Source organism: Leuciscus leuciscus (assembly GCF_965113295.1).
Source record: "Leuciscus leuciscus genome assembly, chromosome: 3".
Taxonomy (NCBI): domain Eukaryota; kingdom Metazoa; phylum Chordata; class Actinopteri; order Cypriniformes; family Leuciscidae; genus Leuciscus; species Leuciscus leuciscus.
Genome location: NC_138727.1, coordinates 14,327,264 through 14,354,068, shown reverse-complemented (window position 1 = coordinate 14,354,068; position 26,805 = coordinate 14,327,264). Strand labels below are relative to the sequence as shown.

The following is a 26,805-nucleotide window of genomic DNA, read 5'->3' as shown; positions in this document are numbered from 1 at the left end:
TTGTATGGCCTAAATGAGAATATTATTATTGTTGAGCCACATTTGAAGATGTAATTCATCCTGTGCAGTAACTGTGCTGTCCGTTCACTGAATATTGATTTGGAAAGATTTTTGTAGTCTTTAAGATTTACACATAAAATGGTATTTAGTTTTTTTTACTTCCACTGCAAGGTCATTGCAGTTACATTTGAAATAATATGAAACATATAAATATACAGTAAAAATTTAATTTATCCACACACACATGTTGTGTTTTCATGTTTTCTGGGCACTTTCCATGGACATAATGATTTTTATACTGTACAAACTTTATATTCTATCCCCAAACACTAAACCTATCCATCACAGAATGCTTTGCGTTTTTACATTTTCAAAATCATCACTTAGTATTTCTAAGCTGGTTTTCTTATGGGGACCAAAAAAATTGGGACATTTGGTTTACACACACACACGCACACGCACACGCACACGCACACGCACACACACACACACACACACACACACACACACACACACTGCTTGTTGTTGCACTTCCATCTACAACCGTTAGATGTCGCAAAACATTCGTTACCTCTCCTGTTTGTTTCGGGAGAGGTAAAATGCTTTGTTCTGCGGTTATTGTTTCTCATTACCTAATTAATAATAATAATAAATGATATGGGACAGTCTTGTGCTACAAGTGCTTGTGCTTGTGTAAAATAAAGCAGAGACAACCCCAAAGACAGAAAGTGTAAAGTCATCTTTTATTTTGTAACTCATTGTTATGGTAACTCCCCCAGTGTCTACTGGGTTTGCGCAGATGAGGAACTGTCACGAGAATCATCTCATCATCAGCACTTCCGTGTTCACAGACGCTTCTGAAGTCTAAAGACTGCGGGTGTCTCATCATGATCGTCAAATTAAACGTCTGCTGTTTTAGTCTCTCTTTTATGTTTATGTGCTTGTATGCGCAATATGTACCACCGGTAAGTCACCACCTGTCGTTGTTAATCTTGATGGAAACGTGTGTTTATGACAATACTGTTTTCATATTATTTTCGGGTTTGTTTCATTGCAAGTTACCGTACAATAATAGCTGGACTTCAGTGTTGTGTTTACACGCCATTGGGCTGTTTTATAGCTTAAATGACCTAAATAATGCTGTTGGAAACAACGCTATTTTACTGTAAATATGTAATAAATCACTGGTGTTGATGTTTCAGTACACAGAAGAGTGCAGAAGTGGCATGTATCCTCCAAACGGACCAACGTGAGTATGACAACTGAAAATATGGATTATACAATCTGCAAACACTTCTGTCAGAGTATCGTCCCCTTGGAATTATAAGGTTCTATCTGCGTTCTGAGCAGTTTTGAGATATTGGGCTTTAAAGTTTTTGCATTCCATTCGACTGTGTAGAAAGAACCTTTTTATTTTCTAAATAAAAAGTTCCAAAATGTACACAACTTAAAAAATAACATCACATAATGTAAAGAAGTGGTCACAGAATAAGAATATGTGAACCTTACCCAAGGGGACGGTGTAACAATGTTATTCTAAACCTTAATCAGTACAAGCATAGAACAATTGCATGTAACAAAATTATGATTATGAAAATGATTATACAAAGTACGAATTAAACGAGTCACACAGGAAAGAAACAAAGACTTAGCATGAATAAAAAAGACAAAAACATATTTCACAGTATGTCTTAAGTGTCAGTATAGTTTAGTTTTAAAGAAGTGAATCCAAGTCAGGTGTTTTGTAACGTGTTATGCCTGTTATGCAATTACTAAAATACGTCATATTTGTCACATTACTTCACTTGTGTGGTTTTTGCTGCTTCGCACTGTTTTTTAGTACTAGAAAGAAAACTGTAAATTTATAAATCAAAGAAAACTGATGTTTTAAAATATAATTGAAAATATAATTGTATATATAAATATACACTGCCGTTCAAAAGTTCGGGATTGGTAAGATTTTTATTGTTTTTAAAAGAAGTCTCTTCTGTTCACCAAGGCTGAAATATTATTACAATTTAAAATAACTGTTTTCTATTTGAATATATGTGACCCTGGACCACAAAATCAGTCTTATGTGTATTTTTTTTTAAATTGAGATTTATACATCATCTGAAAGCTGAATACATAATCTTTCCATTGATATTAGGTTTGTTAGGATATGACAATATTTGGCCAAGATACAACTATTTGAAAATCTGGAAACTGAGGGTGCAGAAAAATCGAAATATTGAGAAAATCGCCTTTAAAGTTGTCCATTTCTATAGGCGATTGTGCTGCATCCACTAACAAAACAATTTTTTTTAATATATTTAAGGTGGGAAATTTACTAAATATCTTCATGGATCATGATCTTTACTTAATATCCTGATGATTTTTGGCATAAAAGAAAAATCGATAATTTTTACCCATACAATGTTTTGTTGGCTATTGCCACAAATATACCCGTGCTACTTAAGACTGGTTTTGTGATCCAGGGTCACATATTTGAAAATGTAATTTATTCCTGTGATGCAAAGCTGGATTTTCAGCATCATGACACTCCAGTCTTCAGTGTCACATGATCCTTCAGAAATCATTCTTATATGATGATTTGCTGCTCAAGAAACGTTTATTAGTATCAATGTTGAACAAAGTTATGTAAAAAATGATTTGATGAATAGAAAGTTCAGAAGAACAACATTTATCTGAAATATAAAGCTTTTGTAACATTATACACTACTGTTCAAAAGTTTGGGGTCAGTAAGATTTTTATTTATTTTTTTGGGTGGAAGAAATAAAATAAATTAATACTTTTATTCAGCAAGGGGGCATTAAATTGATCAAAAGTTACAGTAAAGACTTTATATAGTTACAAAATATTATATTTCAAATAAATAAAATAGAACTTTCTATTCATCAAATAATCCTGAATAAAATTGTCCACAACTGTTTTCAACATTGATCATAATAATAATCAAATTAGCATATTAGAATGATTTCTGAAGGATCATGTGACACTGAAGACTGGAGTAATGATGCTGAAAATTCAGCTTTGCATCAGAGAAATAAATTACATTTTAAACTATATTCAAATAGAAAACAGTTATTTTAAATTGTATTATATATATATATATATATATATATATAAATATTTTTTATCAAATAAATGCAGCCTTGGTGAGCATCAGAGACTTCTTTTAAAAACATAAAAAATCTTACCGATCCCAAAATTTTGAATGGCAGTGTGTGTAAATATATATATATATATATATATATATATATATATATATATATATATATATATATATATATATATATATATATATATTGTATACATAATTGAAATTGTAAGTTGTGTGAGGGGAGAAGATCTGTATTTGAATCTCTGTATCTTTTAGATTTAAAGGTGATGTGTCCTGGTATACCGTTGATCTGGACTTACCACCAAGCAAAAGATGGACAGATGTTATTACAGACAAAAAGACGGATGTGAGTTCATACCATCACTGATTCAATGCTCTATAGTTCAAATGCTCTACATGCATTTAATGGCATTTCTGTAAGCGCTTAAATTTATTTGTTTGGCAAAATGTGAAATTTATTGCCCAAAAGCAAACTAAAAAGGAATGATCTGAGAAGAGTTGATGTGTTCAGTGACGTTTTCAAGAGCTCATGTGCTTTTCTTTTAGATGGCGAGCATGATTCAGGCTATCAGAGATCTAGCGGATGCCTTTGTTCCCAGTGGGAAGCTCATCCAACTAGTAGACAAGGAATTGGTGAGTAGGCAGTCTGACATATCACTTTGTATGATGCTAAATCATAATTTATTGAAGTATACGACACTCTTAAATCTCATATCGCGCGGACACACTGATCTGCATACCTGTCAGAGATCCCCTACATTAATGATTTAAGCTGTAATAACTAAAATGACTGATGTGTTTGTCCTCAGCCCTTGATGGTGAACACCCTGCCTTATCCTTTCAATGAGGAGCTCAGAGGAATAGCATCAGTGTCTGGCGTTCCTTTGGGTATGAAATGCATCAAAACCATCATGTTTCACACTGTTAAATAAAACGTAAAGCATCAACTCACTCCATCAACTGTTCTCTGTAACGCAGGTGAGGTGGTGCTCTTCAACATATTTTATGAGGTGTTCACTGTATGCACTTCTCTGGTTGCAGAGGATGTCAATGGTGAGGATATCATCTGATATAACATTGTTTGAGATTATTTTATTATTTTTATCTGTGTTATAACATGCATTATATGACATAGACTACCATTCCGAAGGGTCAGGTCAGAAATATATATTTTTTTTTTTGACAGAAGTAAATACAAATGTATTCAGCCAGGATAGATTATATTGTTTAAAAGTGACTGTAAAAACTTGAAATGCTACAAAACATTCATTTAAAATAAATGCTGTTTCATTTAGAAATGAACTTTCTATTCATCAAATTATCGTAAAAAAAAAAAAAAAGTTAAGCAGCACAACTGTTTTCAACATTGATAATAATAAGAAATGTTTCTTGAGCAGCAAATCAGCATATTATAATAATTTCTGAAGGATCATGTGACTGGAGTAATGATGCTGAAATTTCAGTGTAACTGACATCACATAAATCACATAAAATATATTCAAATAGAAAAGATGTAAGAAATTACTGTATTTTTGATCAAATAAATGCAGCCTTGGTGAGAATATGAAACTCCTTTCAAAAACATTAACTTACCGATAATCAAAATCTTACCGACCCCAGACTTTTGAACAGTAGTGTATAATATCACAGTAGAGTATTGATATAAAGTTGTGCCATTCAGGAAAGATTAATTTGTTTTTACTCTAGGCAATCTCATCCATGCAAGGAACCTGGACTTTGGACTCTTCATGGGGTGAGTTTAGTGTTATTGTTTTGGCATTTGTTGTTAACCTACAGTACTTCCTCGATTTATGAGAATTGTTTGAGTGAATTATATATACATTACATACAGTAGTCAAAATTTGAAGTGGATCAAAAAAGCTCATCAGTTGTCCCAAGACAAGAACAGGTATTGTTCAAAATTCATGTATATCTTTGATGAAAGGTTTTGATCCAGATCAAATGTTGACTACTATATATTGAAGCCTAAAACATTAAGATTTCAGACTGTTCTTTGGAATCCTCTGTTTACAGTTGGGATTTGAAGAACAGGTCATGGATCATCACAGAGAAGCTGAAGCCACTTATTGTCAACCTCGACTTCAGAAGGAACAATCAGACTGTCTTTAAATCCACCAATTTTGCAGGATACGTGGGCATGCTGACTGGTATTCATCAGGTAACTACGGATGAGAGAATCACAATGAGCGATCTGAGTTGATTAGAGTTCAATCCAGAATGGATTATAAATCATGGTGACAGGATCCAGAATGACCTTTTGTCTCTTTTTAGTTTTACTTCTGCAGTTTATCAGGAAGGACAATTGTGAAAGCATGGATTGTTGGTCAATAATCACATTGCTTCTGTCCCTTGACTCTTTGTCTTTTGTTTTCTTTCTAGCGCTCTTTCACACTCACTATGAATGAACGATTCAGTCTGGATGGAGGGTACATCGGTAAGCCTTTGCTCTTTTATTTGCAGAGCTATATGGCATTGTCTGAAATACGTTGAAGCTTTCTTCAAATATGATTACTCATTTCATTTGGTTAGATCGTTGGTATATAGTTTTATTGTGAATAAGTGTGTGATGTGAATTACAGGGATTCTGGAGTGGATCTTGGGGAAGAGAGACGGCATGTGGATGAGTTTTCTGACTCGTTCTGTGTTGGAGAATGCAACTAGGTTGGCTAGAGATAATTATTTTAAAATATGGTCACACTTTAGATTAGGGTCCAATTCTTACTATTAACAGGAGTTTATTGAGGCAAAAACTCATAAATTACTAATTAATAGTTAGTAAAGTAGTTGTTAAGTTTAGGTAATTGGTAGGATTAAGGGATGAAGAATATGGTCAATCAGAATAAGGCATTAATATGTGCTAATAAACAGCATGCATATTACTAGGATATTGGCTAATAAGCAACTAGTTAGAACTGGACCCTGAACTAAAGTGTTTTTTTTTTTAGAAGTCTCCTGTTCACCAAGGCTGCATTTATTTGATTAAAAATACTGTAAAACAGTAATGTTGTGAAATATTATCACTATTTAAAAGAACTGTTCTCGATATATATTTTAAAATAAAATGTATACTTTATTTTAGCTCCAAGTCAGCATATTAGAATGATTTCTGAAGGATAGTGTGACACTGAAGACTGGAGTAATGATGCTGAAAATTCAGCTTTGCCATCACAGGAATAAATCACATTTTAAAATATATTCAAATAGAAAACATTTAAAAAATAAATAAAAAATATTTCACAATATTACAGATTACTTGATTTTTCATCAAATAAATGCAGCTTTGGTGAGCATTACAAATCATAATCATTCCAAACTGTGCTAGTGTATATTTTTTGTCTTTACCTAAACTTAAATAAGAAGTGACTTTTTTATGTTTGCGATATTGAAGAAACAAAAGCAAAGACACATGGTCATCTCCTGGGTTTATGAAGATGATGATTTGGATGTCATTTGTCTTCTTTTAGCTATGAAAGTGCCAAGGCTCTGTTGGCTGACACTAAGCTGCTGGCTCCAGCCTACTTCATCCTGGGAGGAAACCAGACGGGTCAAGCCTGCATCATCACCAGATCCAGAACACACAGCATCAGTCCACTGGAGTGAGCATTGCATTACACTCTACACACAGTTAAAAGTAGACGTGTGAGTTTTTTGGTTAGAAACTAATAATAAACTGAAATGCTATGTATTTCAGGCTTGATGTGAAGAATGGCAGGTGGTATGTTTTGGAGACTAACTATGACCACTGGAAAGAGCCTCTGTTTTTGGATGACAGGAGAACTCCTGCTATGAAATGCATGAATCAGACCACACAGAATGTGAGTTTTGCCCTCGCATATAAACTAAATCATGTTTATCCATTTTGACAAATAACAGTGATTTTTATTTTCACCACTTACATTCATGACCCTATTCTCTTTCAGGATATCTCCTTAAATACAGTCTATGATGTCCTGTCCACCAAGCCAGTCTTAAATAAAGTAGGTTCATTATCCATTACTGTTAATGTTTTATGTATCAGTTTGTAGCACATTTAATGACTTGTTCATTAACGCTTCCCTTTATGATGCTGTGCAGCTGACCACATACACTACTCTAATGGAGGTGTCTAAGGGGACATTGGAGTCTTACATCCGTGACTGTCCTAACCCCTGCATGCCGTGGTGATGGATGGCACCTGGGCAAGCTGCATCACTGGGACGTTCTTATGTATGTTTAGGAAAAGCATGCAATTCAAATTTTAGCATCATTAAAAATCAGCAGTCTTACATTTTAGAAGGTTTGCAACATCTGATTTTGAAATCATGAGGGCATCATCTGGATTAATCAAGCTTAGAGAGGAAAAGCAGCCTACTTACTAGTCTAAAGATGTGTGGGAAATTGCACTGAAAATTAATATTGCATATGGCAAATTGTATTTTTTTTTTTCTTCAATCATGTTTTTTTTTTTTACTAAAAAATGTGCACAGTGGAACATGTTTCAACTGGATAATCAACACTACTGGTGCCTTGTAACTTTATTCAACCTCCTCAGTGCCTACCAATGTGTATGAGAGGAAAAATGATCAACCAAAAATGAGTGTACAAAATTAAGCAGTATACAACTAACATCAATAAATCATGGAAATTCAGTATTTGTTGTGGGGAAAATGTTGCATTGACATTTTATGCAAATGTGACAGAGAGAGCAATCACTGCAGGAAATGATAAAAATCAATATTTTATTCATTTTAAATCTCAATCTAAACATTAGAGAATCACATAAGGTGAAATCCCAAGCAATGGCCAACATGCCTTAAAAAAAAAGGTAAAAATGAAAGCAAGAGAAAACATTTAAAAGAGTGCAATAAGAGAGGACAGGACAATTTATCAGTGCTACTATGTGATTCTGCTCCATACTGGGTCAAGTCAAATATATTTAAATAGAGAATTTTTCCAAATGTGCTTGAAGTTTTATCCTGAATTAGAGGAACGTCTATTGTCCTCTGTATATTGCATTCACAAAAAATGCTGATGGTCTGGGAAGGAATCCCAGAAAGAAATGCAAAAACAAAAGCCTAACCATGCCAAACATGGACACACAAAAATGTATTGCATCCCTTAAACTGTAGCCTTTGAAGGAGCTTTTACAGAGAGTTCTGGCTTAAAGAGAAACACAGAAAATGAACTTACAGACTACAGAACAGCTTAAAGACAGAGACCCTTTCAAAACATCCTCTCCTACATTCTCCATAAAACAATCAGAATAAAACTTCTTATAAGTGTAGAGACTTCTTTAACATCTCTTGAACTGTTAGATCACACATGCTGACAGGCTAATTCACTAAGACTTAGCTTAGCTGTTGTTTCCAAGGAATCTTAAGGTATTAAGCTCATTATATAGTAATGTTGAATGAATTATGGTTTGTAGTGTAAAGACGAATCAAAGAACCATTCTCATGCACTCTGGGCTCCAATGGTTTCTGACAAGGAAAAGAAAAGAAAAAAAGAGATAAGATTTACACTAACGTGAGTAGAACATGTCTTCACATATCACAGGGATCTGCTCATATACAGATCATAGTAATTGAGCTCAATTTTAATATTCAATGCATTACTAAACTAAAACAAGAAATCTTAAAATGTAAAATATACATGAAAATACTGAATGTGAGTTCTGAACTAAAGTTATCACCTTCTTCTAATATTATACTTTGAATTGTATTAAAGTTACTGTATGTACAGTCTAAACAGATAGCTTAATGTTTAAGGGATATTTAATAGTTACCAGGCTCTTTGAGTGCTTGAGCATTTCCCACCAGTCCTGTAAACTCTTCTGTATTTACATTCAGAATTTCAGCTGCTAAGTTATTATTTTGCTGCTCTTCTGAGATCCTCTTACAAAGTTCTTCCTGTACAAATTATAAGCAAAGAAAATTAGAAAATGTTTAAAAACCATACTCTTGATGACTATCAACCATAGATGACTCGTACACTTTAGAGAGTTGAGATATGAAAAACTGTGGCAGGTGACTGACATTTTATATATATATATATATATATATATATATATATATATATATGAATAAAACACTGTATACTCCGTTACTGTATATATATTAGTGTATAGAGTGTTTTATAAAAATAAAAATGATTATTAAGAAAAAAAAAACATGAATATAATATGAAACAAATAAATATAACAATTGCTTATTCATTGATAAAAATAAAAATAAATAAAAAGTGGATTAACTTCCCACATTTATTTGTAAACCTCACTATCCTGGCCATCCCTATTAGAGAGAGACCCCTCAAGCTCTTACCTCACACAGAACAGACATTTGAAAAGGGAGATCCTCCACTTTCACAAAATCTTCCTCATCTGATTTCTGGCTATTGTTTCCAGATCCAGCCTCCTATATTACAAACAAAGGAAGTTAATACCTTTTTTTCATAATTTGGTCATTCTTAAAAAGGAATAAATGAAGTTTGAGGAGAACAGCTGCTCTGACATACATCAGTGTTGATCATGACTGGGGAGTCTGTGTCAGGGCTGGCTGTATCTGAGCTCTGAGGAATTTCTTGTGCTGAAGCAGCAGTACGGTCCTCCTCCTCCTCCTCCTCTTTTTCATCTTCAGAACCAATTGTTGCCTCCTCTCTGCCCTCCTCTGGAGGCTGCTGATCTGTCTCTTTGGACTCCGATTTCATGCTTTTAGCTGTTAGAAAATAGGAGACAAAAATTGTTCAACTGTAATGAGTTGATTGTAAATACCCCAATAAATGTTAATGGTATAATATTACAGAAGAAAGGTGTACATTGGCTGCTTTCAGGACTTTCTAGGTCTGATTTGGTTTCCAGGGGGGCTTCGTTTTGTAAGGCAGAGCACTGAAACAACACAACAGGTCATTATTAATGTCTTCTGAGTCGGGTTATTTGCTCTTTCGTGCGCATGCCAACACACCTGTCTGTGTTCACTAGTGTTGTCCATGCAGGCTTGTAGTGATGTTTGCACCTCAACAGGTTCAGCCTCAAACTCCTCTATCTCTTCCACTTCATTTTCATCTTCTCCACTGCCATAGTTGCATAGAGCCTGTGTCTCTGCTTTAGACAGGCCTAAAGAAAAGACCATACACACACAACACACAAGTCAAACATATTCTTATCAAAGTCAAATACATTACAGAACAGTCTCAACATATAGGCGATAAGATGGACAACCTCCAGCAAACAGGGTTTTGTTGAATACTCAGAATTTTATACTTACTATTCTATCACATAGAATATACAAAATATATTTTTTAAAACAATATATTTCAAAAATGTACTTTTATTTAGCAAGAAAACATAAAATTAATCAAATACGACAGTAGACTTTTACAGTTACAAAAGTTTTCCAAATGAATCCTTTCCCCCCCACAAAAATATTAAGGCAGCACAACTGTTTTAACATTGATATAAATAAGAGATGTTTCTTGAGCACCAAATCAGCAAATTAGAATAATTTCTGGATCACTAAAGGCTGGAGTAATTGCTACTTTAAAAAAAATGAATTTTAAAATGTATTAAAACAGAAAGTTAAATTTAATTGTAATAATATTTCACAATATTACTGTTTTTATTGTATTTTTTTATCAAATAAATGCAGCCTTTGGAGAGAACAAAAATAAATTCTCACCTGCCCCCAACTTTTGAGTGGTATTGTATATTTATTTCAATCAATAGCTATTTTTTTCTCTTCAGTTCCTGGCTGATAACCTTACTTATAGAAAGAGGCAGCCCTTCTTCCTCTTCTTCTTCCACCTCAGATGCTTCACTCCTTTGTGCATCTTTCTCCTTGTCCTCTTCCCTCTCATGAGGCGTCCCTCGCTGCTCGGCCTCATCCTGATCCTGATGAAAAAACATTGAAAGTCAATTTTAAACATTGAAAACATTCAGGTTTGCAATAAAACAAAAAACAAACAAACACCGCTGTAAGTTTGTTGTATGAAACCAGCAAAGGCAACAAATATAAAGGATTTATTTTATTTTATTTTTTTTACTCAATTCATCACTTACTGCAAGCTAATACAATATATAAAACTGTTCTGCTGTGGGGCTTTAGATTCAGAAGCAGTGTAGTTTAGTGTATTTGTGTGAATGTTAAGTGCATCAACAATTATAACTTACTCTGTCTTCATCAAAATATGATGGTGAGAATGTATTTTCTCTCTCTAGTGTTTTCTTCTCCTAAATAAACAATGCGAAGATTATTCTCCTTTAACACAGAAGCATTGCTACAGACACACACATTAATCACTCGAGCCTACCTCAGCGCGAGGCGAGTGTTTTGGAGATGTATGGTCAGAGCGTCTCTTGGTCCTGCATTTGTTTTTAGAGGTGTTCTGATCTAAATCCTGCATCAGTCTGAAGAAGGCGAGTTCATTAAAGAGGATCTCAGAGATCTCTACCAGCAGGTCCTCACCACAATCCTGCAGCGTCCGTCCAACAAACTTACTCAGGGAGTCCTGTGAGTGCACACACAAAACCAAGAACATCATTATCATAAACTTCATAAAACTATTTAAAGAACCCTTAATTAAATGTAGGCTGTACACATTTTTAGACCTTTTATTTTATTTTACAGTGGGGTAATTTTTAAGTGCAGTAAGCCACGAAAAATAACTCAATTTGGTACTCACGAGGCAGCTTATATGCATGCACTTTGGATGTGACTGAGCGCACAGAAAACCGCCTCTGGAGTGCGCATGAACCAAATGGTTAAAAAAGATGTGCAAATTATAAACTTTTGTGACGAATCAACACTGACCGGATTAGGCAGGAGAAAATTCTGCCAGCTGTCCCAAAATAATGTAAAAAAATGTAAATAAAAAATGTATTGAGCGACTGAATCACTCACACTGTTTTCAAATGACTGATTTGATCTGATATTTTATGTGGATTAATTTCCTCATCTAACCTACATGCTATAGTTAATAAATGTTTGCAGGAATTTCCACATTAAAAGTGTGAAACTTGCGAGACTGAGTAAAATCATGCGATCTATGCAATCATATGCCGAAATTCAGGACCTGAATAAACATTCTATTATACAGATATATGTGAAACAAATTTACATGACTTTTACTAAACTTTCTGGGTTTATTTATTTTTCCAAAATTTTTCCAGACCTGGAAATTGCTATTTTACAATTCCATGACATTTCCAGGTTTTTCATGGCCGTACGAAAACCTGCAACTAGTGGGCTTCCGACACAGATTTTCAGGCATCATAGTCGCGTTCAAATGTTCAAACACACCCATGATTCTCAAAAATGCAGGTTCTTGTGATTCATATAGAGGTGTGCGAAATAACCATCTTATGTCACAATATGAGTAATTTTATTTCCCAATAACAATATCCTTTTTTTGCTGGAAATAAATATATGTAACAATAGAAAAATATTAGATTTTGAGAAATTTCACAACTTTCGATACCACAGCAACAAACAAATACTAGGCTAACTAATGCAAGTCGTCAAACAACTACTGAAGAAAAGTAAACAAAAATAGTCAGTAATAAAATAAAAACAAAGAAGCAAATTACATTCGAACAAATAAATACATTAAATTTGTTCTTACCTGCAGGATGCCGCCCAGCTGTCGGTGGAAAAACCGAACAAACTCTTTGCTTTCATCATTTTGCTGAATGAGTTTGAGCACCATGCGTCTCACAGATGTGAGCAGCTGGTGTGAACACACCTCCCCAACGTGCTCCTGACAAAAAGACACATGCAAGACACATGCAAGACAACACGTCTCTGAACTGCAGCTTAGACAGTTGATTTATTTGAAATGTTAAATAGAAAAGTAGAGCAAGCTCACCTTTAGGAAGGGAATAACTTCTGTCATGATGGCTTTGATCTGTCTGTCAAGCTGTTGTGTGTCAATCTGAGGACAGTGTGCATCTGCAGATGAATGTCCAGCACCTAAAAATAGACAAAAGATACACAGAAATGCATTAAAACACATAACCAGAGTTACATAAAGGGGCATACAACCTAAGCATTTATTATATGCATGTTTAAAGCAAAGCAGAGCTTTAGTCAAAGGTCTAATCCCTATGAACATTAATAGCAACTCTCAGATTAATTAAAGACATATTCCAGGTTACTTTCAGCCTAATGAACGAAATGTGTTAGTGTGAAATGTGTACCAGATACAAAGATACAGGCTGTACTAAGCCTGAATTATTCCTTTTAGACATGGACTCACTGACAGTGATGTGTGCTGTGACAGCAGAAGACAGTGCCCATCGTGAGCAGATGTGGACGCGATAAGGCATGTAAAAGTTTCTAACCAGCCATTTGTTTCTATTTCTATAGCATTGTGTTAAAAAACATATTGTATCAATTGTGTCAATTTGCTTGTTGCATTGTATCTGGTAGGGACATGCCATTAGAAGCACTTGCAAATGAATGTCAGGTCTATTCTGCAGTCTGAGAGTGATCGCAGGAATACCTTGCGTGAGTGCTGAGGCGGCAGCAGCAGCTCCAGGGCTGTGCTCAGGGTTATCTGTGTTACACTCAGCCCTTAGCTTCATGCGCTCATACTCCCTCATCCTGGCCAATGCCTTATCTAAATGAATCACTGTGTTGCCTGGAGAAGCAGAAAGGAAACAAAGGGACAGAGAGAGAGAGAGAGAGCGGAACATGAAAGTATTCCAGGGGAATACGATAGGATTCAGTCTAGCCCCAACCCAGCAAAGCAAGCATGATCATGGTAAGCAACCTATCTAGGGCTGTCACGATTCCTCGATTAAATTTGAGTACTCGATTTTAAAAAATGTTGAGTAACCTGAAAAATACCGGAAGTGGCGCACTACACGGATGAGAACCCATGAACCGCATTATTAGACTGTTTTCTAAGGCTGCACAATGTATTAAAACCAAAAACCATACTATAGCATAGGGCTATTGTGAATTCACAAAGGCTGCGATTCAATTAAATAAATGTATGCCCTGCGTTTTATATATAGCGATTTAATTATTTACATGCGTTTAGGTCACGTGCATCTCAGAGCATCTCTGTTCACTGTAAATGCTGCTACACATGAACTGTTATCATTTATATGCGTAAAATGTGTCTCAAACTCTATCTCTACATGTGCTGAGAGTTTGGGCTGCTTATAACGTTCATCTGGGATCGCAATGTGCGCCATTTCATCAGATCTGTAAGGTAAATCATTTATAAACCTATGCCAACACGAGAATACATCAATCTGATTCTAAATTGCAATTTCAAAATAAAAGTTCCGAGTTTGCATGTTTTGATGTTCCCATATTCTTTTTCCCATATTCAGAGAAATTTCAGTCGCTGTAGCATTTCTATCGTAAAGAAGTGGCCAAAAATTAAGTTCACATTTGAATTAAATGTCATTTGGCAATGTCAAATGTCATTATATTATATTATGTATTTTAACAGTGCTAAAACAAAACCAAAAACCATACGATTACTTGCTTTTGATCCTTTATTTGAACCAAAAATTATTGCTTCGTTATTATACATGTATTTTAAGTCATATTAAAGGCTATTGTTTGCTTGGGTCTATTTTTAATACCACCGGAAAAAAATACAAAAATCTGATTACTCGATTAATCAAAATAATCGACCGATTACTCGATTGCCAAAATAGTCGTGACAGCCCTAAACCTATCAATTGTTTTTCCCATGATTGTGTCTGTATGTACGCATACAGCTCTGTCTTCTTACCCAAGTCATCACTAGCAAAGGGTTCAAGGTTGGAAGAGGTGGACAGCAGGCTCTCGTTGTCCATCGAATCTCTATCTGCTACCCTCTTCAGAACAGAGTTGGATTTAACGGTAACAATCTTCTCAGATGTATCCTGGAAAAACCAGGGAGAAAAATAAATAAATCAACTGTGTGATAATTAAAGTGAGGAAATCAGATGGGCAGATGGAGAAGCAAATGTCTTACATTGTCACTGGTAGCCAAGCTTTCACTAGGTGTGAGCTCTGACTGTGAGCCTGTGGCCCACACAGCCGGACCCAAAGAGGACGCATGCTCATCTGCCACACTCTTCTCTGTCAGGTGCCTTGTTACAATGTCCTGGTGGCCAAAACCAACAATGAGATTTGATATGTGGCATAGGATGTGTGCGCGCACACACATTCTACGCCACTTGTATTCAAGTACATTTGACATTCAATTTAACCCTTTAGGTTGTGTTTGGGTTATTTTGCCACGGAGAGGATTTTCCCGGACTCAAAAATGCTAGTTAATGCAATTGCATTGGACTAAAATTTACTGACTTTGCTCACCCAGAGTCTAACAACTTCCCGAAATTGTTTTGATACTTTTTGTAATTTGTTGTGTTTTTTTTGTTTTTTCACATTGTAACACTTGTGATGTTCCCGGTCAAAAATGATCGGCCTACAAAAAATTGCTTATAAATCTCTCATTTTGCTACATCATCACCAGATTAGGGATGGCGAAAACTAAACATTTTCTTGACCGACCACCGAGCCTCATTAGTCGGTTGAAACCGGTTAACCGATTAGTTTAAAATATGTGCTATTTGAAATAACAGCCATTTCGAGCCGCGCCTGCAATTTCGCAACTCTGTCGCATCTCTCTGCTGCTCTGCCTCCCGCTCACACACACACGCTGTTTGTCACATTTCCTACCAGCTAGCATAGATGACACGGTAGGTTGGCTTTGGCTACCTTTCCCACCCGAAGAGACTTGCGGGTGTCGCGTTTTCAGGTGATACATCATAAGCCGCGTTTCCATTACCCTTCAAATTGCGCAAATTGAAATTGCGAATTGAAAATACGTACAATGGAAACGCGTCAATTTCGCATAAACTCCCGTTTATCGCAAAAAAGTTGTTACGCTCGCATGAGGTGGTTTTTCAGGCAATTCGAAAAAGGAATAGGCTATTTCGCAAAACTGCAATGGAAACATTTACAGTCACCTGACTTAGAAGACGCGGTGTGTTTGATGTCCATGTAGCCTATAGCTACGCAAATAATAATAATTTTATATTATTTTATTATAACATTTAATAGGCTATATTTAGAAGACGCTTTTATGCAAAAAAGGAACAAAGCTAAGTGTGGAGCGCGCACTGCATGGCACGGAGGCGCGGGCGCGAACACTTGCATTTTCCTATCAACAGTGGAAACATCTTAAAATACTCTATCATTTCTGGTCATACAGAAAATAATAATACATTATTCTCAACTACTTTTATTTGTGTGAACTCACAATAACAAGAAAAAGTGCTTTTGTAAAATAAAATAAAACAATCAGACGCACTTTCATGATCTCCGTAAACTGGAGCGCGAGAACTGAAACAAAAATATAGTCTATGTAGGCTAAAGCTTGAAATGTCCACTTTAAAACGAACAAATTCGAATCGAAAGCTAATACCTTCTGATTATGTAATCTGTATGAAAGGTGCATTTCTCTCTAAAAGCGCATCTGCTTAACAGAGATTGAGATGTGATTTTAGCCGACACTTAGAAAACAATAGTTTATTAATAATATTAATGGCTCTTCTCATTCAGAACTGCGGGTAAAATATCAATTCCAGGTTCTAATTTGGCCTTAGAAAACCAGTAAAATCGACATGTTTTCCATATTAATTTGTGAATATTTTAAATGTTTCATAAAGGGGCAAAAAGTCAAACAAAAATCTGAAAATTCGTCTATTTACTTTTTTGCGCAGCAGTTGGTGTAGCCAGGTCAAATTAAAATGTTGGTGTTCAACTTTGCGTTTTAAAAAGACAACAACAGTTCATTTTTCGTTTTTCAATTACGGGTTAAAAAAGGAAAAACGAATGGGCACAAAAGTAGCCTACATGGATCGCTTGGACAGAATACGAGACAGAGTTCTTTATTCAATTTATCAAATAAACAATAATTAGCCTTCTCGGAGCAGAATGAGGGCGAAACACCCAGAAACTCCTATGTGTCATTCGTATAGTAGGCTAGTCTTTCCCTGCCATTAATGCTTGGATAACACACCACGTCTCCTTCCATTAATAATAATAATAATAATAATAATGTCTAATGCGGTGGCTGTGATATATATATATATATATATAAACTTACCAACGTCCTTTGCTGTGATTTTTGGAATGACTAATCGCGAGAGAATAAAGGACGTTTTGTCGCATAACATCGGTTAATGGAAACGCCGTCATTTATCGATATTTAGATAATAGATATTTTTAGACAAATCTGTGCTACTACTGTATTTAAGCACTGGATCTGGATCACACAAGTTGCAACTTACATCTGTGTCATTCTTTTTGGTGAAATGGTCCCACACACTACCTTTCTTTGCACGCTTCATCCTGTCGTCTGCCCTGGCTCTAACCTCGAGTGTTTTAGCCTGTAGCCTTTACTTTTCGCAAACCTTGTGAGCGCGCAAACCCAAACGCTGTGACCTCGCGCCAAATGTTTTTATTGGTTTATTATAAGTAGCCTACAAACAGGCGAGTTATAAAAAATTGAGTGTGAGGGATTTGTTCACTTCACACAAAAAGATCTTGGAATGAGATGGCTAACTGTAGTAGCGTTTAGTCCACTGTCTATAATAGCCTAATTTAGAGATATTTTTTTTTTAACCGACTACCGACAACTTTGATCGGTTAACGTTGATACGGTCAACCATCGGTTAAACGGTCATCGGTTAACATCCCTACACCAGATGTTGGATTAAATCTTTTTGTCAACTTGTTTTCTTTCAATTAGGACAAGGTTTATATTTCTTTTTGGAATTGATCGATCGTAGGCCTTATTTATCATTTAAAAGCTTTAAAAATCGTGAAAGCTTAACTACCTCAGTTTTTGAGTGAAAAACAAAAACAAACAAACATTACTTGTAGATCATTTTGTCCATATTTATCCTCAACTTTACCCTCAAAGGGGCTCAGATCAATGAGGCCTAAGATCAATCAGTTTCAAAAATAAATACAAAACCTGTCGTAACTGAAAGAAAACAAGTTGACAAAAAGATTTAATCCAATATTTGGTGATGAAATAGTGTAACGAGAGATGTATAAGCATTTTTTTGTACCACAAGTGTGACTTTAAAATTAAACCATTTCAAAACAATTTCCTGGTTAAACATTAAAGCACACTAGTGTGATAAATAGTGTGTTTTTTTTCCTATTTTAAGTAAAAATGACAAAATTATCCACAAACAACACTTTTTTCACTCAAAAACGTAGGTGCGTAAGCTCAGATAAATAAGGCCAATTATTGATCGGTTCCAAAAATAAATACAAAACCTGTCCTAATTGAAAGAAAACAAGCTGACAAAAAGATTGAATCCCACGTTTGGTGATAAGGTAGCATAACGAGAGCTTTACAAAAAAATATTTGCAGGATTTTCAACACAGCACAAGGGTTAAGGCAATTTTGCAGATTTCCACCACAATCGATGCAGAACATGTGGAAAACCATCAAGTCTCCATGTGGGCCTGTTGTGTCTGTAGAAGTGTGCACAGGTTTGACAATAGTGTACTGTACCTGTAGTGAGTAGAGCGCCCTCTGCCGCAGGTAGTCAGTATTGAGCAGCTGAAGCTCATGGAAGAGCTCAATGAGGAAGTGAGGGCGAGACTCATTCTGAGAGATCAGTGTTGCCACCTCAGAATAGATTGTCTCTCTCAGGGCCTCAAAAAGAGAGAAATCACTGCTCACATCTAGAGAAGAGAAATATACACAGTCAGAACAAAAAAGACGATAAACAGACAATCTACTAAACCTCTTCAAGCTTATAAAGAGTAGATCAAACAACTGCTGCTGTCTGTGCAAACTAATTCTAAAAAAAAAACTATGTGTGGGAAACATACTTAACATAACTTCAAGTGCAGCATTAGCAACACCTGGAGTACTGAACTTCACACAATATTCAAAAACACTGTTAAAACCATGCTCAGATCCACACTTTCTGTCTTCAACTCAAAAGCAAAGGTATAAAACATCCATAACAAAACACACTGGGTTTGTATAATAAATAGCAAAGCAGACTCTTCCCCTTTCCTCCCCAATTTCCCAATGTTCTGAAATGACAATAGTGAACAATAGAAATAAACTTTATACAGCTCAGGGGAGTTGTTTCTAAAAATCTATATTTGTGTGAGAGATTTGTGCCCTGAAAATGAAAACATCTGGCGCGCATGTCTAGTATTTCTTATGCATGTTAATGCAGTTTAGAAATAAGAAGAGGAGAAAGAGAATGAAAACATGCAGATTAGGTAGTTAGCAGGTCAAACAGCTGATTAACTTGGAGTTACCTGGGACTTCAGTGCATGCAATTCTGTTAGAGAGAAAAGGTGTTCTCCAAGCATATGCTGTGAAGAACAAAACCCAAAATGAAATGTGAACAAAAACAGAAATAAAAATGAAATTAGTGACACTATAAAACAATACAAGGACACAGGAGACATAAGATGTTCAAATGATGATCAAATTAAATTAGAATGAAAAAAAAAAAAGTCTGCTATACTGTTCTGGCAGATACGTGTCTGATTGAAGAATATAGTGCACACTGCATAACAAGACAGTTGTCATTGTTTTACGTTTTGATGTTTAGAGTTATGACGTTTTATTCAGTGATATCAGTAGCTGGATCTATGTAAAGTCATACCAGATGAGAGATCATTTGGCTTGCTGCTCTTAGTCTTGCTGTCCAGTTTCTCCTGTGTGAGTTTGTCTAGCAGACCCTGGTTGAGATCTTTGTATCTGACCTGAGAGGTGCGCTCTCTGTCCTGATCAAAGTGAGAGTCACTTGAAACACTGTCACTGTCCACAGATGCTGAAAATGAAAAGAACACAATTTAACCCAATTTGATTGAATTGGGCGTCTTAAACTCCAAGGCTTCTTTTCCCTAAATATATATATTTTTTAGAATCCATAAACCCAATTAATGATGGAAAAAGGATAAACTTTGCTTTTCAATTAGCTTTTAAAGGTTGAGTATGTCAACTTTAAATATAGACACACCTGTGTTCTTCTGTCCCCTGCCTCTCTTGCGGCGGCTCTTTGTGTTGGGGGTCTTGTCTCTAGAGGCCAGGCTGGCCTGTGCCGCAGCCTTGCGTCCTGCTCTAAAGGTCTTGGTGACAGTGGTCGGGTCTGCCCTGTCTGGCAGGCTGCTCATAGACTCCTGGGAGTCAGGTATGTAGGAGCGATCCCGAGAAATGGAAGGGTGAGGAACAGGAGAGGAGGAAGGGGAGTTCTTCTCTATCTGACTTGTATGGCCTGAGGTGAGGGTGGGTCTCTGACCAGAGCGATTCAGGGAGGAGTTTAACCAGCTCGAGTTATTAGCATCAGCCACAGTATCAGGTTGAGACTGAAACCTTTATAAAGTTAAAATAAACATGATTTGTTAGGTTTCTCTTCCTTTTTTGTAGTTTAAACAAGATCATTTTGTTGACTTTACATCTAACCAATATATAAAGTAGGTCATTCTTAAATTTTCACCTGACTGTAATTGAAAGAATCATCAAGATTATATCATATTAATCCAAATTACAGAAACACATTTGTACCTTTTCTCTGTGTTGTTGAGTGGAGATCTCTGTAGTGGAGGGGGAAAACTCATGTATTCCGTTTTGACAGATATGTTTGGATCATGCTGATGATCTGAACTGGCCTGGTTCTGCAGGAAATCTCCTACCGAGGAGGGAAACAAGGGACTGAAATTAAAACCTAAAGACAGAAAAGAAGCGAGAATGAAAGAAAAAAGGTTAAAAGTATATATACAGTATAAATATATTTTTATTTTATATGGAATTTACCCAATTTAAAGAATTACAGACAGATAACAGACTTACCAGTTGGGAAAGGGGAGAAGTTTGGGATTCCAGGCATATTGAGGGTATTGACCGGTGGGTAATTTAGGAACAGAGAAGGAGATGCAGAATCATGTGAAGCATTTTGATGCTGCTGTTGTCCTGACAAGGACTGACTCTGCTGCTGCTGCAATAGATCATTCAGAACTTGTTTCAACCTGCAAAAAAAAAAAAAAGAGCACATTTTAAAAGTTGTGACAAATGATACCAAAGCTTGTTTCAAATTCAAGCAGTTTAGACCTTCACTACCATTCAAATGTTTGGGGTCAGTAAGATTTTTTTTTTAAATTTTTTTTTAAGAAATTAATATTAATTTCTAATACTAATACTAACAGCAAGGATGCATTAAATTGTAATGAACTTTCTATTAAATCAAAGGATGCAAAAAATCCAGTTTAGAATTTTTTTTTAGCAGCACATTTTCAACACTGATAATAATAAGATCTAGTTTTTAAACAGTTATTTTAAATTGTAATCATATTTCACAAATCTACCGTTTTTGCTGTTGTTGTTTTTTATTATTATATATATTTTCTAAATAAATGCAGCCTTGGTGAGCATAAGCAAGTTCTTTCAAAAAGAATAACAAATCTGATTCCAAACTTCTTAATGGTAGTACATCTACAGAAAATGCCTCATTCTTCATGCTTAAAATCTTACTTAAATACTTTTTCTCATTTATAAAGTTCGAAAGAAATCTAGACAGACCGATTGACATTGTTCTGTTGCCAAGCCAGTTGTGTGTAACACTGGTTTAGTTGGTGCATGATGAGAGGGACCTGAGGAGAGGTCACATTATTGGGCACAACACCATATGGCCCTGTGAGCAGAGCTTGCAGCATGTATGAAAGAGTCTAGAGATGAGAGAAGGAAAAAAAAATTGTAAATGAGGAAAAAAATTTGAAAGAATGAAAAAATAACATGTTAAACTCTGACCTGTTGGTCCTGTAGCAAAGTTTGGCACATGGTAGTGCTGAAGTTGAGTTGTTTCTGGAGGTGTGTGATCTGTTCCTGCCAGTGTGCTGGTGCAGCACCCTCAGAGAGAGACAGATCAGCTGCCCATCGCAAGTTCTCCTGCCGCTTAGCTCTGCTGGAACTACTGCTCTCAGTCTGTGGCTGCTGACGAGGGTGACCCCTTGATCCACGGGGGGAAGGACTACCATTAACTTCCCTGTGAACTTTCACACTGCGCAAAATGAAAAGACAGTTAATAATGGACTGGGTTCTGTGTCTAGACAAACTCTAGAATGTACCTGTGTGTTTACCTCTCTCTATTATTCCTGTTGTAGTTGCGCTGTTTTTGGGTGGAGCAAGCATGCAGCTCATCTGTGGAACTGGACTCCTCTCCCCCATCATGTTCATCATCATCATCACCATTATCATCTTCCTCAGCCCCCACCTCAGAGGAGTAATCATCATCATCATCTTCACCAAGGGGACACTGTGTCGATCCACCCCAGGTGGCCACGGTTCTGACACAAACATTATGATTAGCACCTGACAAAAAATTTAGTCTGAAGTATATAAAACACTTTTTTTAACTGAGCCACTATAAGCTACCAAGGCCAAGTGTTACCTTTCATCACGACTGTAGGAGTGGGTCTCATGTGCCTCGCTCCTGAACGGAGAGTCGGTGAGTGTGCTTCTCCTCTGCTGTTCTGCCATCAGACTCTCCAAATGTTTCCGCCTCTGTCTCAACTCCTCACGCAAGATCTGATGCCTTCGCATCTCTGACCACAGCTAATATAAAAATACAAAAAGACAAAGTTATTAAACTTCGCAACACTAACACTAAAACATGCTATAGTAAAATGACTTTAAATAACCTTGGACTTCATTCCCCTGTCTGCAAACAGATTGTCCTGCCCTAAACTCAATCCATTGGTTTAGCAAATGTAATTTGTCTGATCAAAGCAATACCACAGAGACACAGTGGTTACTCTTGTCAAAGAAATCAACCTACAATGGCCTACTATAGTTCTCTCTTTTTAAAAAGTTTTAAAATTTAAAAAAAAAAGACACTTCATTAAATAAATCTTAAAGCCCCTTTAGGGATAATTACTTAAAAATAAATATTCTGTCATTAATTACTCATGCTCTTGTCTTTCCAAACCCATAAGACTTTTGTTTATCTTCAGTACACAAATGCAGTTATTTTTAAAGAAACCTGAGAGATTTCTTTCCCTCCATTGAATGTAAATGTACTAAATTCTTAATGAAATCTCCCAAGTTTCATTAAGAAGATTTTAATTTGAGTTTCAAAGACGAATTAAAGTCTCATGGGCTTGGAACGACATGGTGAGTAAATGACAATTTAATTTTTTGAATGATCTATCCCTTTAAAACCCTATCTGATATATAAAAGGAAGCACATTTTTTATTTGAATTCCACACTAACCTCATTGTCAGTGACAGTGACTGGAGGAGGTTCAGTGGTGGGTTTAAGGCCACTAGTGTTGGCTTTAGCTGAGGAAGAAGAGTGTAATGGTACAGGAGCGGGAGTAGAGGCTGCTGCAGGAATCTTCCTCCTCATCTGACCGCTAGCACTACTGCTCACAGATGACTGACAGGGCACATCATGATTTAAGAAAATTAATAAATCATAAAACCCAGTCTCTGTTCAGTGTGTGTTCATAATAATAACAGTGTTTCCCCTACCTTTTGCCCCATGAATAAATAAAAAGCAATTCAGTACACTTTAAATGAAATCGTGATATAGACTAGTGTGTGAATATTAAACCACAAAAAGACTATTTAAATAAGAATCATACATGTTCTGTGTGAATGAATGGTGCAGACGACACGCAGTTTCATTTACTTCACACACACACTGAAGCACGTGGTGTGATGCTTGCGCTGTTTTTTGCCTATATGAGGACACGAATGCATGAACCTCATCTCCAGACTCTAGATCCGCTCTGAAAGTCACTTCGTGAGAAACTGCTTCATTTGAGAAAAACTATCGTCATGTCATAAACACAGAAATTCAAAACCCGTCAAAATAAAAGTTCGAATCAACTTGACAGATATATATTACTGTTGTACAGTAGAATTTAGATACGTCTCAATGTAATCATAATACTAACACTAATACAAATAAATGATCAAAACTTAATTTAAGGAATAATCAAACATTTTCAGTAAAGCTCATTGTGCAGCAAGTTGTTTGACAAAAAGTGTTTAATTTCATGTTTAAAATAAATAAAATTAAATGTTTTATGTCTCCATTTGATTACCAGAAAAAACACCAAATTTGTGTAAAAAAAATAAATAAAAAAAAAACCTTTCATAGAATTTAATTTTTAAATGTTGTATAAGTTTAATAATTGTGTAAGTTTCATGATTTCAATTAATTAGACATGCTTTTTGATTACTAAAAAATTTACACCACGTATCCGTAACACGCCTGCTCCGTGACACTAGTAGTTTCGGGGGATCTACCACCCCCCCCTCAAAACAATTCTAGGGGGAAACACTGAATAACCTACTGTAAATCACAAGTGTACATATGTGAAGTACCTGAAGGTCAGGGCAGGCCCACTGTATGTCTTGTATCTTGCCCTGAATCTCCATCAGTCTTTGTCTCTCTTCATGGAGCTGCTTTAGTTCCTGCTGCTGCTGCTTGAGTTTCTCCTCATATAATTTCTCTCTGAAAAACAAACATTATACAAGTTGTTTCACACAGGTCACATTGAAAAAACTTATATGCTGCAGCATGTTCTCATACAACACAATATGAACTGAAAATACAAGCACACATCCAGAGACACGAACACTAACCTGGCCTTATCAGAGAGGGTGATATCTCTCTGGGCTTTGGGAGTTGTTGCTCGGGTGTTATTGGGTTGTTGCTTCAAACCTTCATCCTCATTAGCTGTAGTACCATCTGTATCATCACTCTAGAGTGACATTAACAGACCCAGAGAAAAAGTCAACAGGTTGACAAAAAGCACAATAAAGAAAAGGCAGGCAAGAGAATGACTTCCTAAAAAAAATAGCTCCCTTATACAAACTCCACTCAAGCTATTTTTATTGTGAATGACCAGAATCTCACATCACCCTCGTGGCACCAGACCCTCACCTGCACCATGGCCACCAGTTCTTGGAGTTGTCGGAGTTTCTGTTTGGCTGTTTGAAGACGATGAACTTTCTGAGCATAATCTGCATCCCCACCTAGACTGCTTCTACGACTGGACCCTGAACCATCACTGTCTCTGCCTCCTCCTCTTGCTCCATCAACATCATCCTCCAGTGCCTCATCATCATCCTCATCTTTAACTTCAACATGAGGCCTGTCCCGGTTGAATTGGCATTCTGAAATTATTACAATACATATAAAAGAAATAGTTAATATAGAGCTGCACGATTCTGGATAAACGTATTTATTTTTTACAGATTACGATTTTTCCCACGTTTCTGAATAGACAACTAAAAATACATTTATTAGAGGTAAAAAAAAAAAAAAAAGTCAGCACACCAAAGCTCCAATATATGCAAACTTTTTTTTTTTACTTTTGATAATAACTTTTAACTGTCTGACGAAGAGCCTGTGTACTCGAAACGTAACCCGTGTTTGAGTCCACTATTCATTTTTTTGCATATTTTGGAGCTTGGTGTGCCAATTCGCCAATTTTTTGAAAGTGTTTATATCCAAACGATAAACTTTTATCCCAGTACTTCTGTGATAATTTGAGTTATTATAATACAGAAATGATGATACTGTGTGGTTGAAAAGACCGTTTGTGAAGCAGTTTCATACCTGTACAACATGACATGTTGTCATGACAACTACCCTCTCTGGGTCAGTGGCAGCACCAACACAGATTTGAATGTTCGTTGTGATCGTAGCTACTTGTCAAAAGTTTAATAGACAATAGCAGTATCACTGTCATTTATGGATAAGATCGGGTGGGTATTTGAATCGAGATCGCGATCGAGTAATCGCGCAGCTTTAAGTTAATGTGTTCATTGTTGTAGAACAGCTTTGTTAGCTCAGCATGCTTTTAATTCAGGTAACACATCTTTACAAAGGGTTGACAGAAATTGAAAGAGTGTGAGGTCTGACCTATGATTGAAGGGACGTTGAGACTACGGAGGTTGGCTGCTGAGCGGTTATTGATTTCACATTCTGTGTTCAGACGGCCATCTCTATTATTGGAGGCGCTGTGAGCCTTCGTCAAACTGTTCATGTCCATCCAGTTACTTGGAGTCTGTGGTTGGGCTGGATTTCTACAAAAACAAAAATAATAATAATAATCATAAAATTTGCCCTCAATTAACAATTATCTTCAAGTTCCTTCAACAGGACAATTCTCACAGAAGCAGAGTAAATGCAAGCAGTGCTGCCTCTAAATCACACAGATGACCACTATCATGATTGGTTTCAATTTAAATGAGATGATATTGATTTAAAATTGATGTATCTAGATATATATCAGGTACAGTGCATGTAAATTTTTCTTAATGAAAACAACTTCTCATCTAATGCTGTAAACTGTAAAGGTAACCCTGTCAGTTGATACATTAGTAAAGGTTTACAAATAACAGAGTCCAAACTATTAAAGGGTAACTCTCGCCAAAATGCAACCTAGGGTCTTTTTGTTAATCTACTCGAGGCAAACTTTCGTTTAAAAGCATAATTAGGCCGGGTTCACACCGGACGCAGAAGCGGCGCGGAACGGAGGCCGCTTCCTTTCGGCGCCCATGTTAACCTATGGTGTCGTTCACACCAGACGCGGAGCGCCGCGGCCGGCCCGCACCGTGAAGCGCCAGTTTCGGCGTCTGGTCTATTTTTTGCGCGACCGCGAGTGATCCGCGT

The 26,805-nt window shown here is 36.2% G+C and overlaps 2 protein-coding genes across 11 annotated transcripts in view; one reads left to right on the top strand and one right to left on the bottom strand.

Moving 5' to 3' along the window:
- The first annotated feature begins 805 nt into the window (after positions 1-805).
- On the top strand, positions 806-7,774 carry asah1b (N-acylsphingosine amidohydrolase (acid ceramidase) 1b). Its single transcript, XM_082165830.1, has 14 exons — positions 806-965; positions 1,203-1,249; positions 3,381-3,471; positions 3,672-3,758; positions 3,935-4,013; positions 4,104-4,178; positions 4,833-4,878; positions 5,160-5,304; positions 5,526-5,580; positions 5,726-5,807; positions 6,611-6,742; positions 6,838-6,961; positions 7,067-7,123; positions 7,221-7,774. The coding sequence occupies exons 1-14, from the start codon at positions 888-890 to the stop codon at positions 7,308-7,310; spliced, it is 1,188 nt and encodes a 395-aa protein (XP_082021956.1). The 5' UTR covers positions 806-887; the 3' UTR covers positions 7,311-7,774.
- Positions 7,775-7,845: 71 nt separating this feature from the next.
- Positions 7,846-26,805, bottom strand: part of pcm1 (pericentriolar material 1) — a 41,885-nt gene continuing 22,925 nt past the window's right edge. For 5 of the 10 annotated variants that reach the window (XM_082165731.1, XM_082165733.1, XM_082165734.1 and 2 more), the window contains 29 exons: positions 26,053-26,216; positions 25,069-25,301; positions 24,768-24,886; positions 24,507-24,636; positions 23,386-23,550; positions 22,564-22,727; positions 22,253-22,459; positions 21,924-22,173; positions 21,696-21,841; positions 20,970-21,145; positions 20,685-20,844; positions 20,140-20,492; positions 19,783-19,950; positions 19,430-19,486; positions 18,663-18,835; positions 15,096-15,227; positions 14,871-15,003; positions 13,620-13,757; positions 12,984-13,087; positions 12,741-12,875; positions 11,430-11,627; positions 11,290-11,349; positions 10,884-11,010; positions 10,085-10,236; positions 9,939-10,008; positions 9,639-9,838; positions 9,446-9,538; positions 8,911-9,034; positions 7,846-8,605 (listed from right to left, as the gene is read on the bottom strand). In XM_082165731.1, the coding sequence (XP_082021857.1) occupies positions 8,580-8,605; positions 8,911-9,034; positions 9,446-9,538; positions 9,639-9,838; positions 9,939-10,008; positions 10,085-10,236; positions 10,884-11,010; positions 11,290-11,349; positions 11,430-11,627; positions 12,741-12,875; positions 12,984-13,087; positions 13,620-13,757; positions 14,871-15,003; positions 15,096-15,227; positions 18,663-18,835; positions 19,430-19,486; positions 19,783-19,950; positions 20,140-20,492; positions 20,685-20,844; positions 20,970-21,145; positions 21,696-21,841; positions 21,924-22,173; positions 22,253-22,459; positions 22,564-22,727; positions 23,386-23,550; positions 24,507-24,636; positions 24,768-24,886; positions 25,069-25,301; positions 26,053-26,216 (4,357 nt within the window). In that variant the 3' untranslated portion in view covers positions 7,846-8,579. The remainder of the gene's footprint in view (positions 8,606-8,910; positions 9,035-9,445; positions 9,539-9,638; positions 9,839-9,938; positions 10,009-10,084; positions 10,237-10,883; positions 11,011-11,289; positions 11,350-11,429; positions 11,628-12,740; positions 12,876-12,983; positions 13,088-13,619; positions 13,758-14,870; positions 15,004-15,095; positions 15,228-18,662; positions 18,836-19,429; positions 19,487-19,782; positions 19,951-20,139; positions 20,493-20,684; positions 20,845-20,969; positions 21,146-21,695; positions 21,842-21,923; positions 22,174-22,252; positions 22,460-22,563; positions 22,728-23,385; positions 23,551-24,506; positions 24,637-24,767; positions 24,887-25,068; positions 25,302-26,052; positions 26,217-26,805) is intronic. The other 5 variants (XM_082165736.1, XM_082165732.1, XM_082165738.1 and 2 more) reach the window with 4 other exon arrangements.